Genomic DNA, 13038 nt, shown 5'->3' on the forward strand with positions numbered 1-13038 from the left:
TGTGTGGCCGGCCCATCAGTGGAGCTTGAGAGAGAACGGGACACCATTGTGGGAAGAGAAGAAAAGTTCCTCAGGGGCCTCCCACTGCTAAAGCTTTTTTGTGAAATGTTGATCTGTGCTCCCTGGGTTTGACTTTGAAAGAATTATTCCGGCAGCACATGTAGTATTCTTGGATGATCTTGCTGCTCTTATTTCTCTGTGTGTGTGTATGTGTGTGTGTGTGTGTGTGTGTGTGTGTGTGTGTGTGTGTCTATGGGTTTTCATTTGTAACTCCATCTGCTTAGGAGAGTGGGCTCTCTATAAGGGAACCTGCTGCAAACTTCATTGCAGTAAGGATGTAGAGAGAAATAGGACTTACTCCACTAGGGGCTCTCATCTCACATCACACCTTAAGGAAAAGGAGATTTCTAGAAAAATTGGGCCAGATTTTCTTTGTTCTCCATTATTTTAATGTGGCAAGCTGTTTAGTAGTCCTTTTCTGACCTGTTATGTTCCTTTATAATGTGCCCCAAAGGAAAAAATACCCCAATCAGTGTCTCTTTACTTTGTTCCCTGATCCCTCTCAGTTTCTTCTTGATTTCAGCACTTGTCAGATTCCTAATTTTTAGGGGTGGGTTAGGAAATTTAACCTTTATATTTCTGCCCTACACAGGGAACTCCTCAGATATTGAACTTTTGCTTGACTGAGAGGAATCCATGAGGTGCTATCTGGCCAGACTTAAGTGGATTCTATTTCCTTGGTTCTCCCTTTCTCTGAGGGCCTCTTATTTTATTGTCCCCTCTTCTAGATAATTCTCCCTTGATTTGAGTACTTTGAGGTTCCTTGACAAGGAGGTTGGAGCAAAGTTCCAAGGGTGAAATTACAGTGTGTTAAGAGTGAGGGGAAAATTTGTCTTATTTTTCCCTACATGGGATACAACACTGTGAAATTCAATCTTCAACTGAAGGCCCTGCAATTCTCCTAAAACATAGTTTTTTGTTTCCTTCTTTAACGAGGTTTAATCTAGCGTTAATAAATTAAAAAGAGAAGTTGCTTGTCTGTCCACTTCAGCTTTGTTTTATGCCCATTTCATATTGTTGTCTGTGTTGTAATTCATACTTTTGATACCATTTCTGATGTGTAAAATTGGTTGTCTTGTAAATATCTTATAAAGAGTTCAATTGTAAATAAACTATTGTGGCTGTTAATTTTTGAACTCCTGCTTCAATTTATTAGGTTTGTTGAAAAATTCTGCTTGTATATTTAAAAGATGGGAAAAAGAAATCCATTTCCACAACAAAATAGAATAACATAACTTTCCCTTTTATATAATGTACTCCTTTCCATTTGTGTAGAGTGCAATGTTTGTTTCATCCCTCTGTTGAGTGCTTCCTTATACATAACTGGCAATTTTAAAAACAAGATTGTAGGATACTTGATGCCCAATGTCTACAATAATAAAATCTCATAACTGGAAATATTTTATAGGTCATCTAGTCTGACCCTTAATACATGATTTCTCTTGGACAACATTCCATACAAATGAATCCAGCTCTGCTTCAACCCAATGTCTTTCCTAGGCAACCCCTATTGGGTCCTCTCTATTCCTGCAGGAATTCTCTTCTCACTTAGAAAATCCTACTGTAATTTGCTAAAACCAAAAATAACACCTAACTTCCTGTTGTTTGAACCCACTGGTTCTTACTTTGCCTTTGAGGGTGATGAAAAAATGTTAATCCCTTCTTTTCCTCAAAAGAAAGAAATTCAGAACTTTCAGTTCCTTCTGGATGAGTGAACAGTTTACCCATGTCCATTTGTTGAAATTTATTTTTTAGTTTTAGGTAGACACAATATCTTTGTTTTTTTTATTTTTAGGTGGTGCTGAGGATAGAACCCAGTGTCTCATGCAAGCTAGGAGAGCACTGTACCACTGAGCCACAACCCCAGTGCCCTGCCATGCCCATTTGAAAACTGAATTTGGACCAAATAACTGAAAGGACAAAATGACAGACTTCCCTTTCCTTATTAGACATTAAAGTTCACAGCCTTATTTGCATTAATTTAGCTTACTATCAATAAATTCTCCAGGTCTTTTTCTGTAACTTATTAAATCATACATCCTCCATTTTGAACTCAGGCAGTTGGATTTTTGGAGCTAGATTTACAAGTTGTTACATTTGGCCAACTAGACAGATGGTTTTGGGCCACCAGTTAAGATTGTTTGGATCTTAATTCTGTTTCAGAAGTCATTCGTGGCGGGGGCGGGGGCACATGCCTGTAATCCCAGCAGCTCCAGGCTGAGACCTGAGGATCCCAGGTTCAAAGCCAGCCTCAGCAACAGCGAGGTGCTAAGCAACTCAGTGAGACGCTGTCTCTAAATAAAATACAAAACAGGGCTGGGGGTGTGGCTTAGAGGCCGAGTACCCCTGAATTCAATTTCTAACATCCCCCACCCCCCCAAAAAAGAAGGCATTTGTAATTCCTTCTAGTTTCATACTGTCTATAAATTTGATACCCATAAGGATCCTTAACTATGATTTACAAAAATATTAGCAAAAATTTGTGCTATATCAGTGACTTTATTTGTTCGTTATATAATCTTAATGTCAACTCCCCTAGGTACAATAACTTAGCTCCTGCACCTTGTATATCCTTATTATGGTCTAAGAAAATATAATTTTTTTCATTGCTGACAAACGCCTTGCTAAAATCAAAGCATTCCCGTTTGGTAACCCTGAACTAGAAGGAAATCAGATCAGGATTTTGAACCAATACTAGTTTCTATTTATCTGTTTACATTGGGCCTAAAATCTTGATGAAACTAGCATCAATTTGGGAGAGGTGGCAGCTGGGGTGTGAAGTCGCATGGAAAGGAGAGGAAAGGAGGACAACAGAACACACTGCAACATTAAGTTCTCCGACTCCACTGCAGATAATTAATTTCTCCTTCACCCCTTAGCTTAAATTTGATGTGGCAAATATGACCCAGTACTTCAGCTTTGGAGATTTACCTTGATTTGATTCGTGATTTGACCAAACGAATGCAGTAAAATGCTCTGCCTCAAACGTAGGCAAAACGAAAAATGGAGACAGAAAACCATGAAACAGTCCAAATGCTGCAATGGAGCCATGACAAGTCTATCTACGCCTTCTACTAGGAAAGCCCAAGATGGCCGGGTGCGGGACCCGAGTGACAGCCAAAGTCCAGCTCCCGGCACCCTGCGCCTGCCTAAGGGAAGCCAAGGACAGTATCACTCTCCCTTACGTCACCGAATACGTAATCCCGTTTGCGCGAAAACGTGCCGCAGGGCGCAGGCTCCGCCCCCCGAAGAGCGGGGCAATCTAGCGCAGGACGTGAAGCATGCCGGGATTAGCTCTGGAGCTTCCCAGTAGCCTCTGGGGCGGGCGTGGTGCGTAAGGAGCTGGCCGGCGGTGGCCGTTCTCCGTAAGATGGCGGACCGGCGGCGGCAGCGCGCTTCGCAGGATACGGAAGACGAAGAATCTGGTGCTTCGGGCTCTGACAGTGGCGGCTCCCTAGCGCGGGGCGGCGGGAGCTGCAGCGGGAGCGCTGGAGGCGGCGGCAGCGGCTCTCTGCCTTCCCAGCGCGGTGGCCGCGGCGGGGCCCTCCATCTGCGGCGGGTAGAGAGCGGGGGCGCCAAGAGCGCAGAGGAGTCCGAGTGTGTGAGTGCGCGCGGGCGGGGCGGCGAGCCGGCCGGGGGCGGGGTGTAGGTGAGGCAAGATGCTAGGAGCAGATTTTGTTAGAGAAGAGGAGAGTTATCCCGGGGCGAGTTTGCAGCCATCCGGAATCCCAAGGGAAGGAGAGGTTGGGGGATTCTGGGGAGCGGGGAAGAGACGCTGCAGATGAAAAGCCGATGTTTATTCAGAAATTGGGACTGGAGATGAAGAGGCAGGCCTCCCTCAGATATTACTTGTTAAAGATTTACCTTTCTCCATGTCTGTTCAACCATTTTGTGTTGAGTCTTCAACAGTCCACCTACATTTCTTATTGGGCTTCTCACTTCTGGAAATCACAGAGCTAACCCTGTTTTCTCCTTCCCCTCAGGAGAGTGAAGATGGCATGGAAGGTGATGGTGAGCACTGTTTTTTACCTCATCACAAGAGTATTTGTGTACATAAACTCAGGTCACCTATTTCCAACAATAGACATCCTCTCAGACTGTTACGGATTTGAGGGTGCTGCAGAGTGGCTTTTTGGAACATAGTGGTTAAGAGCATAGTTTTTGGCTAGGCACAGTGGTGCATGGGGATCAATCCTCAGCACCCCCACTCCCCAAAAAAGAAGAGGTTCTGGAAGTGTGATCTTGGGGCAAATCAGTCTCAGTCAATTTCCCCTACTTTTATCTCTTTGGTAGGTTGATGTAAGAATTGAGAGTTTTAGCTTGACCCACAATAAAAAGTCAGGAATGCAATTATAACTTCTGTTCCTTTTTCTTCACAAATTTCTGTTTTCTTTTAGCTGTTCTCTCCGACTATGAAAGTGCAGAAGACTCAGAAGTGAGTGTAATAGATTTTTTCCTATGGTGTAAGTCATAAAATGCATTTTGAAAATATCTGCAAAAATACCATGACCCTACTTGTTTCTCTTCTGTATTCTTCATTTATGATTCTTCAAAACTTAATGGAAGTATTGTTTAGTTATTTTTTTTTTTTTTTTTTTTTTTTTTAAAGAGAGAGTGAGAGAGGAGAGAGGAGAGAGAGAGAGAGAGAGAGAGAGAGAGAGATTTTTTTAATATTTATTTTTTTTTTTTAGTTCTCGGCAGACACAACATCTTTGTTTGTATGTGGTGCTGAGGATCGAACCCGGGCCGCACGCATGCCAGGCGAGTGCGCTACCGCTTGAGCCACATCCCCAGCCCCAAGTATTGTTTAGTTAGTGGTAGAAACTACAAGTGTTGGTTGAACTGTTAGTAGTTGGCTTCTCTATATTTGAAAAAAGTAATGTTTTTGTTTTTTGTACCAGGGATTGAACTCAGGGGCACTTGACCACTGAACCACATCCCTAGCCCTATTTTGTATTTTATTTAGAGACAGGGTCTCACTGAGTTGTTTAGCACCTTGCTGTTGCTGAGACTGGCTTTGAACCAGATCCTCCTATCTCAGCCTCCCAAGCCGCTGGGATTACAGGCGTGGGCCACTGCGCCCAGCCTTGTTTTTTTTTTTTTTTTTTTTTTTTTTTTTTTTTTTTTTGAAATGGGGTCTCCATGTGTTGACTGGACTTTTTTCTACCTTAGCCTCGTGAGGAACTGGGATTATAGATGCCTGGACCAACATGCCCAGTTTGAAAATAAGAGAACTTTCAAGTCCTTCAAAAGGTTCTTGACAGTTTTATGCTATCTGGGTTGAGAAGCTAGACAGTTGGATTATTACTTTTTTTTTTTTTTTTCATATGTACCTGAAGACTTTGAAAGGATAGGATATTGAAAGATTCAAAAGCATCTTTCATATTGTAGATAAGACTTTCTGTCTCTAGGGAAAAGTTTCCCAGAGTAAAGCTTATTTGTTTTGATTGACTAAGTAATTACAGATGCTTCCAGAATGGCTGTCTTAGAGTTGTTGAATAATCCTGAGTTCTGGATTTAATGATGTGAGTATATGCAGGAAGAATTGACTTGTGGATTAAAGATTCTGTAAATTTTATGAAACTGTTATTACATCTTGAATTCTGTTAAACCTCTGGAGATGCAGCAGTGAACACCTAACATAACTACTATCTTTTAGATCTTACAACTTAAGGAAGTCCACAGACATTTAGGCAGTCTTACCTAAATGAAAGAGTTGTCACTTTATGACAGCTCTTGGGATAGGGTTAAGAAAAGTGTTATTATAACTGAACACTGAATCCATCGCAGGCATTCAAGAAAGAATATTATAATTAGCAAAACAAAACTTGTACTAGGCACAGGGGGAAACAGGCAGGAAAGCCCAGAGACAGGAGAGAAGGTGGAGCATTTGGAGACTTGAAATAGTTTGATGTGGTTAGAGCATTTTTGGACAGGATGGGTAGCAGAAAGAAAGGTAAGTTGGTGAGCAGGGGCTGGATCATGAAGGGGATTACTTGTTCTTTTTCTTTACTAAGTACCTGCTTTGTGCTAGGACTGTATTAGGCACTATGTAAAAGACAGACGTAGTTCTTCCCTTGTGGAGTTTTACTTTCTGGATCAAAGAGGGGAAAGAGACATTTAAGCAAGAATTATTATAATGTTTGATAAATGCCATGATATTGGAAGCATAAGATGTGTTGGGAGCACATTGCAGGGGCAATTGATTGTTTTTAGGGTATTTGGAAACAGAATGGGATGTTAAATAGGAGTTAGCCAGGCAGAGAGGTTTTGTGTTTTTTGGCACTGGGGATTGAATCCAAGGGTGCTTTACCACTGAACTACATCACCAGCCCTTTTTATTTTGAGACAGGGTCTTGTTCAGTAGCTTAGGTCTTACTAAATTGTTGAGGCTAACCTTGAACTTGCGATTGTCCTGTCTGGGATTTGCTGGGATTAATACCTGTGCCTCCGTCCCTGGCTTAGGAAAAGTTTTCTAAAAAGCGGGAACATTGAAAAGAAGACCTATAAGGTTGGATTGAATGATCAATTGTATAATATGAAATGTTTATATAACTAAGACATAGGAAGGCAAGGGCTGGATATGGTGGCAAACGCCTCTAATCCTAGCAACTCGAGATGTTGAGGCAGGAGTCTCAGCAATTTAGGAAGGTCCTGTCTCAAAAATAAAAATGATGGGGCACAGTATTCATGCCTGTAACCCCAGCAAATGAGGAGGCTGAGGCAGGTGGATTAAATTCAAAGCTGGCCTCAGCAAGACCCTGTTTCTAAATAAAATATTAAAAAGGACTGGGGATGTGGCTCAATGGTTAAGTGTCCCTAGGTTCAATCCCTGGTACCAAAATAAAAATAAAAAAGTATTTGGGTTCTATTCTAAGGAATTGAAAAAATTTTAAAGTGTTTTAAAAGTCCCATATGGTTAGATTTAAATTTAAAGCAGTGTTTGCCAGATCCAGAGAATATTTCCTTGAGAAAATCCAGTTGGCCAGTACCTACTGAAACAAAATCTTGGAGGGGCTTGGGAAACTCACATGTTTATGTTTGTAAGATCCCAGGTTGATGCTAAAGCACAGTAAAATTCGAGAAGTAATTATAACCGTTCTTTTATCTGTAGCAGGGAGAATTGATTGATAAGATTGGACAGAGAGGAGCTAGTTAAGGAAGCTATTAGGGAAATATAGGCCAGCAGTGAGTGTGGCATGTAGGATAGTGGCAGTGAAAATAGAAGTGGACAGAATTGAAAGTTGTGAGAGGCTTGGGATGAGGAATATTTTGTAGTAGCCATTACAGACTGGAAGCATTGGAAAGATTGCTTGGCACTTGGAATGTTTAGTGAGGTTTGGTGATTCTGAATTTATAATGGCTTACCATTCTATATGTAAAGGAGTTTGGATGTTGTCTGATGGCAAGGGAAAAAATGGAACTGAGGATTTACATGTAGATCATGAATCAACAGCAGGGCAAGAGAACTGTTAGTTTGTTAGGATAGTCCAAGAAACATGATAGTGGTGCTCTAAAGAAGGGTAAAACACCAGTGTAACTGGTAAGACATGGATAGATTTAAGAGATTTTGGTGGTACTACTCTTACCTTTCAGTAAATGAATTAAGGAGTCAAAGAAATGTCCCAAGTTGATGAATAGTGCTAATTAATTACTTAAAAAGGGACTGTAGGATGAAGAGATTTTACAAGGACCATGGTGGGTTAGGGTTTTTGTTGTTTTGGTACTGGGGATTGATACAATGTTTCATTAAGTTGCTGAGGTTCTCACTAAGTTGCTGATGGCTTTGAATTTGCCATCCTCCTGCCAGCCTCCAGAGTTGCTCGGACAACAGGTGTGGGCTACCACTGCCTAGTCATAGGTTAGGTTTTAGATGTTTTCTTTTGTTTGTTTTGCAGTGGTATGAATTGAACCCATGGCTTTGTATGTGCTAGATAAGTGTTCTGCCACTGAGTTACACTCACTGAGCCAGGTATTGGATGTTTTGGGATTGAGAATTTGTGGGACTTTGAACTTGGCTTCATGCATACTAAGCAAGTGCTCTACCATTTAGCTATATCCCTGGCCTTTTTTTTTTTTAATTTTGAGACAGGGTCTCACTAAGTTGTCAAGGCTGGTCTTGAACTAGCAATTCTCCTGCCTCAGCCTTCCAAATGGCTGGAATTATAGGTTTGCACTATCATGCCTATCTAATACATGAGTGCAGTTCTTTTTTTTTTCCCCTCATCTGAATAAATTCTATATCTAGTTAACATTGACAATATCAGTTTCTACAGTTTCCAACCCAGAAGCCTAATAGACTTTAGTATTAAAGTAATTTTTTTAATATATAAAAGGAATATATCTTATTTTCCTAGGACTGCTATAACAAATCACTATAAAGCAAATTGCTAAAAACAACAGAAATTTATCTCAGAATTCTGGAAGCTGAAAGTTTAAAACCAAGGTGTTGGTCAGACTGTCTCTGGAGGCTCTAAGAAAGTCTTTTCTCTGGCTCTCTCCTAACTTCTTGTGTTTACTGGCAATCCTTTCCATTCCTTGGTTTGTGTATACATCATCCAGTCAATCTCTGCTTTTATTTTCACACAGTGCTCTTCCTGTGACTATTCAAATCCCCCCCACTTTTTTTATTGATGTATTATACTTACGATGGTGGGATTTGTTGTTACATATTCATATATGCATACAATATAACAACTAATATGTGATTTCTAACTGATTTATCATACCTTCCTAATCCTGAGTTTTTATTATTTAGTCTGTCTGTCTTTATTTTATTTTATTTTGGTACTGGATATTGAACTCAGGGGCACTTTATGATGGGGCCACATCCCTAGCCCTTATTTTTTTTTATTTTGAGGGCAGGGTCTTGCTAAGTTGTTGAAGTTGGTGTTGAACATGGCGATTCTCCTGCCTCAGCCTTTTTTTTTTCTTCCGGTACCAGGGATTGAATTCATGGTCTCACTGAGTTGCTTAGAGCCTCTCTTTTGCCGAGGCTGTCTTTGAACTCTTTTTTTTTTTAACTTTTTTTTTTAATATTTTTTTTAAGAGAGAGGGAGAGAGAGAAAGAGAGAGAGAGAATTTTAATATTTATTTTTTAGTTATTGGCGGACACAACATCTTTGTTTGTATGTGGTGCTGAGAATCGAACCCGGGCCACACGCATGCCAGGTGAGCGCTATACCACTTGAGCTGCATCCCCAGCCCCTTTTTTTAACTTTTTAAAAACTTTTATTTATATTTTAGTTGTAGATGGGCACAGTATCTTTATTTTATTTATTTATTTATATGCAGTGCTGAGAATCAAACCCAGTGCCTCACACATGCTAGGCAAGTGCTCTACCACTGAGCCACTACCTCAGCCCCATGCACTTATGTTTTTGAGTATAGGGGATACCTTATAACCTAATTTTATTGTAAATGGGTCCAAAGGGTTTCAGTTTTGCTATCCGGAGGCTCTGTCATTCCATGTGGAGATTTGAAGAGAGATCAAACTATGTTGTTTCCATTTTCCCAAAATCTTTGAGAAAACTTTTAAAGAAACTCATCTCTGAAGGGTAACCTAGAGAGATGATAACTGGAGAGAGCTCTTTGATGCCAAAAGGTGGTTTGATGGTGGTTTTTAAAGTTGGAAGTGTCTTAAGTTTGGTTAAAGATGGAAAGAACAAATTCAGAAGGAAAGAAAAGAAAGGGAGTGGATAATATGTGTGCTGGTATCCTTGCCTGAATATGTGAGAGGTAGGAACCAGAAAAGAGAACTTGTAATTATAGAGAGGTGAAAGGTATCTGTGAGGGAAATTGGTGTTCCTTTGTTTTTTCTTTGTGAAACAGAAAGAAAGACATCTGCTTCAAGAAGTGAGGTTGAGCCTGATATGGTGTCACTGGCCTGTAATCCCTACTACTATAAAGACTGAGGCAGAAGGATTTCAAATTCAAGGCCAGCCTGGGCAATTTAGAGGACCCTGTCTCAACTTAAAAGAGAAAGTTGAGGGGCTGAGGTGATGGCTCAGTGGTAGAGCACCTGCCTAGCATGTGTAAGGCACTGAGTTCGATTCTCAGCACCACATATAAATAAATAAAATAAAGGTCCGGTGACAACTAAAAAATAAATAGAAAGTTGAGAGTGTAGAGTATAGCTCACTAGTAGAACACTTGTCTACCATGTGCCAAGTCCTGTGTTCAATTCCCAGACTACCAAGAGGAAAAAAAAAGATGTTGAGTTTGGTGGTAGGGCATGGTAGGAATTGTGAGACTGAAAGAGGTTTGAGAGTTGAAGTTGGAGGTGACATTCTGTGTGTATAAGTGTAACCTCCTTCATTGATGGGGTAGTTTATTGTAGAGCTAGAGAAAGCAAAAAGTTGAGTTGATATACTCCCAGGCATTGGGGACTGGCAAGGGAATAGAGGGTGTTCCTAGTAGTGATAGAAATGAATGAGCATTGATTCTAGAGCCAAGAAAAATAAATGTGAGACTGGGGTCATGGCTTAGTGGTAGAGCACTTGCCCAGCATGCGTGAGGCACTGGGTTCGATCCCCAACACCACATAAAAACTAAACAAAATAAAGGTATTATGGGAAAAAAAAAAAGAGTAAATGTGAAAAAGGATTGATAGAAAGTTGAAGATCAGGGCTGGGGTTGTGGTTCAGTGGTAGAATGCTTGCCTCACTTGTGTGAGGCACTGGGAAAGGCCCATAAACAACTAAAAAATATATATTAAAAAAAATCAAGGAAGTAGCTGTCTTTAAGAATTTGGAGATGAGAGAGTAAAGGAATAATTAATAATAAAAAGCAGCCCATTCCTTCCTCATACTGGGGGGATAGAACCCAAGGCCTCACACATCCTAGGCAGTCAATCCAGCACTGACCTATATCCCCAGCTTTTTTTTTATTTTGAAACGGGTCTTGCTGAGTTGCCCAGGCTGGCCTTGAACTTGCTGTTCTTGTCTTAGCTTTCCAAGTAGTTGGTATTAGAGGCATGTGCCCAAAAAAAGTAGTTTAAAAACAAATAGTGTTATTGATAGTTTGCTTAGTGTAAATTTATATATATATATATATATATATAAAACTTACTGTAAATTATTTTATTGTGATGCTGAGAATCAAACCCAGTACTGCACACGTGCGAGGCAATGGGAGGTAAGCACTCTACCACGGAGTCCCAGCCTGCTTACTGTAAATTTTATTCATTTAAAGAGTACAGTTTAATTTTGAAAGGTACAACCACTACTGTGTCAGTTTCAGATGTTTCTCACTTCAAAAAGAAACATGTAACCTTTAGCTATGAATCTCTCTTCCCCCTCCTCTTCCCTCAGGTCTAAGTAGACACAAATGTACTTTCTGTAGATTTTCCTTTTCTGGCCTTTTATATAATTGGAATCCTGTAATATGTAGGCTTTTGTGACTGGCTTCTTTTATTTAAAATAATGTTTTCAAAACATTTTTAGCGAATATCAGTACTTCATTACATTTTATGACTGAATAATAATCGGGTTGGGTTGTAGCCTGTGTGAGGCACTGGGTCTGGTTCTCAGTACCACATATAAAATAAAGGTCCATCCAGTAACTTAAAAAAAATTTTGAAAATAATCAGTTATATAGAAATATAGTTTTTTAATTCATTCATCCATTGATGAAAATTTGGATTGTTTCTGTTTTTCCTCCAGCTTTATTGTGATATATTTGATGAATAAAAATTGTATATATGAAAGGTCTATAATGTATTTTTTTTAAAACCCCCCTGCAACCAGGGGAAACATTGTGATGTTTCAATATATATCACCTCATGTAGTTAATTTATTTTGTGGTATGTAGTTAATTTTGTGGTGAAAAAGCTTAAAATCTGCCTTTGCAAATTTCACATATGTAAAACATTGTTATTATTAACAATAATTACCATTTTAGCCAGGTGTGGTGGTTCATATGCCCTGTAATCCCTGTGACCTGGGAGACTGAGGCAGGAGGAATTGCAGATTCAAAGCCAACCTCAGCAATTTAGCCAGATTGAGTCTTCAATTAAAAACAAACAAACAAACAAACAAACAGGGCTGGGGTTGTGGCTCAGTGATTAAGCATTGCTGGGTTCAATTCCCAGTACAAAAAAAAGGAAAAAGGTTACCATAACTGAAGATTTATATCATTTGGCTCAAATAACCCCCATTTCCCCTACCCTCCAGTTCCTGGCAACCAACTTTCTACAAATTCCACTTAAAAATGAGATCATGCCATGTTTTGTGTCTGGTTTATGTCAGTTAGTATAATATCTTCTGGGTTTATCCATGTTGTTTCAAAATGGCAATATTTCCTCTTTTATTTTTTTAAGGCATGAGCAATACTTTATTTAATGTGTATGTACCACATTTTCTTTATCCTTTTGCCCGTCAGTTGGCACTTGGGCTCTTGGGTTGTTTCCTTTTTTCTTTTCTTTTTTTTCCCTCCTCCTCCTTTATGATTCTGGGGGTTTACCCAGGTACCTTGCACATGTTTTTATTTATTTTTCACCCTCTGTTCTTTTTTAAGTTTTATTTTGAGACAGGGTCTCCCTAAGTTGCCCAGGATGACCCTCAAAACTTGTGATTTTTCTGCCTCAGTCCCCCAAGTTGTTAGAATTACAGGCAAATGTCACAATGCCTAACTATTTCTGTAGCTTCTTTCATCGTTTTGGTTATTTTGAATAATGGTGCTATAAACATTAGTGTACAAGTTTTTTTTTTTTTTTTTTTTAAATGGTGCTGGGGATTGAACTGGGGCCTTGTGCATGATAGGCAAGCACTCTATCAGCTGAGCTATATCCCCAGCCCCTAGTATATACATTTTTGTATGGAGATATATATATCTCCATATATATATATATTCCTCCATATTTGTTATTGGTACATTATAATTATACAGAATGGTGTTTCACTTTTCTTAAGTTTGTACCTAGGAATGAAATTGCTGAGTCATGATAACTCTGTTTAATTGTTTGAGGAACTGCCAGAT

At 39.7% G+C, this 13038-nt stretch overlaps 1 protein-coding gene across 1 annotated transcript in view; it reads left to right on the top strand.

Annotated features, from left to right (window-relative positions):
* Positions 1-2589: 2589 nt before the first annotated feature.
* Positions 2590-13038, top strand: part of Casc3 (CASC3 exon junction complex subunit) — a 28438-nt gene continuing 17989 nt past the window's right edge. The window contains exons 1-3 of the mRNA XM_026386944.2: positions 2590-3661; positions 4044-4071; positions 4458-4495. Of these exons, the coding sequence (XP_026242729.1) occupies positions 3431-3661; positions 4044-4071; positions 4458-4495 (297 nt within the window). The 5' untranslated portion in view covers positions 2590-3430. The remainder of the gene's footprint in view (positions 3662-4043; positions 4072-4457; positions 4496-13038) is intronic.

The sequence above is a fragment of the Urocitellus parryii genome, chromosome 7, assembly GCF_045843805.1.
Source record: "Urocitellus parryii isolate mUroPar1 chromosome 7, mUroPar1.hap1, whole genome shotgun sequence".
In the NCBI taxonomy this organism is placed as follows: Eukaryota; Metazoa; Chordata; class Mammalia; order Rodentia; family Sciuridae; genus Urocitellus; species Urocitellus parryii.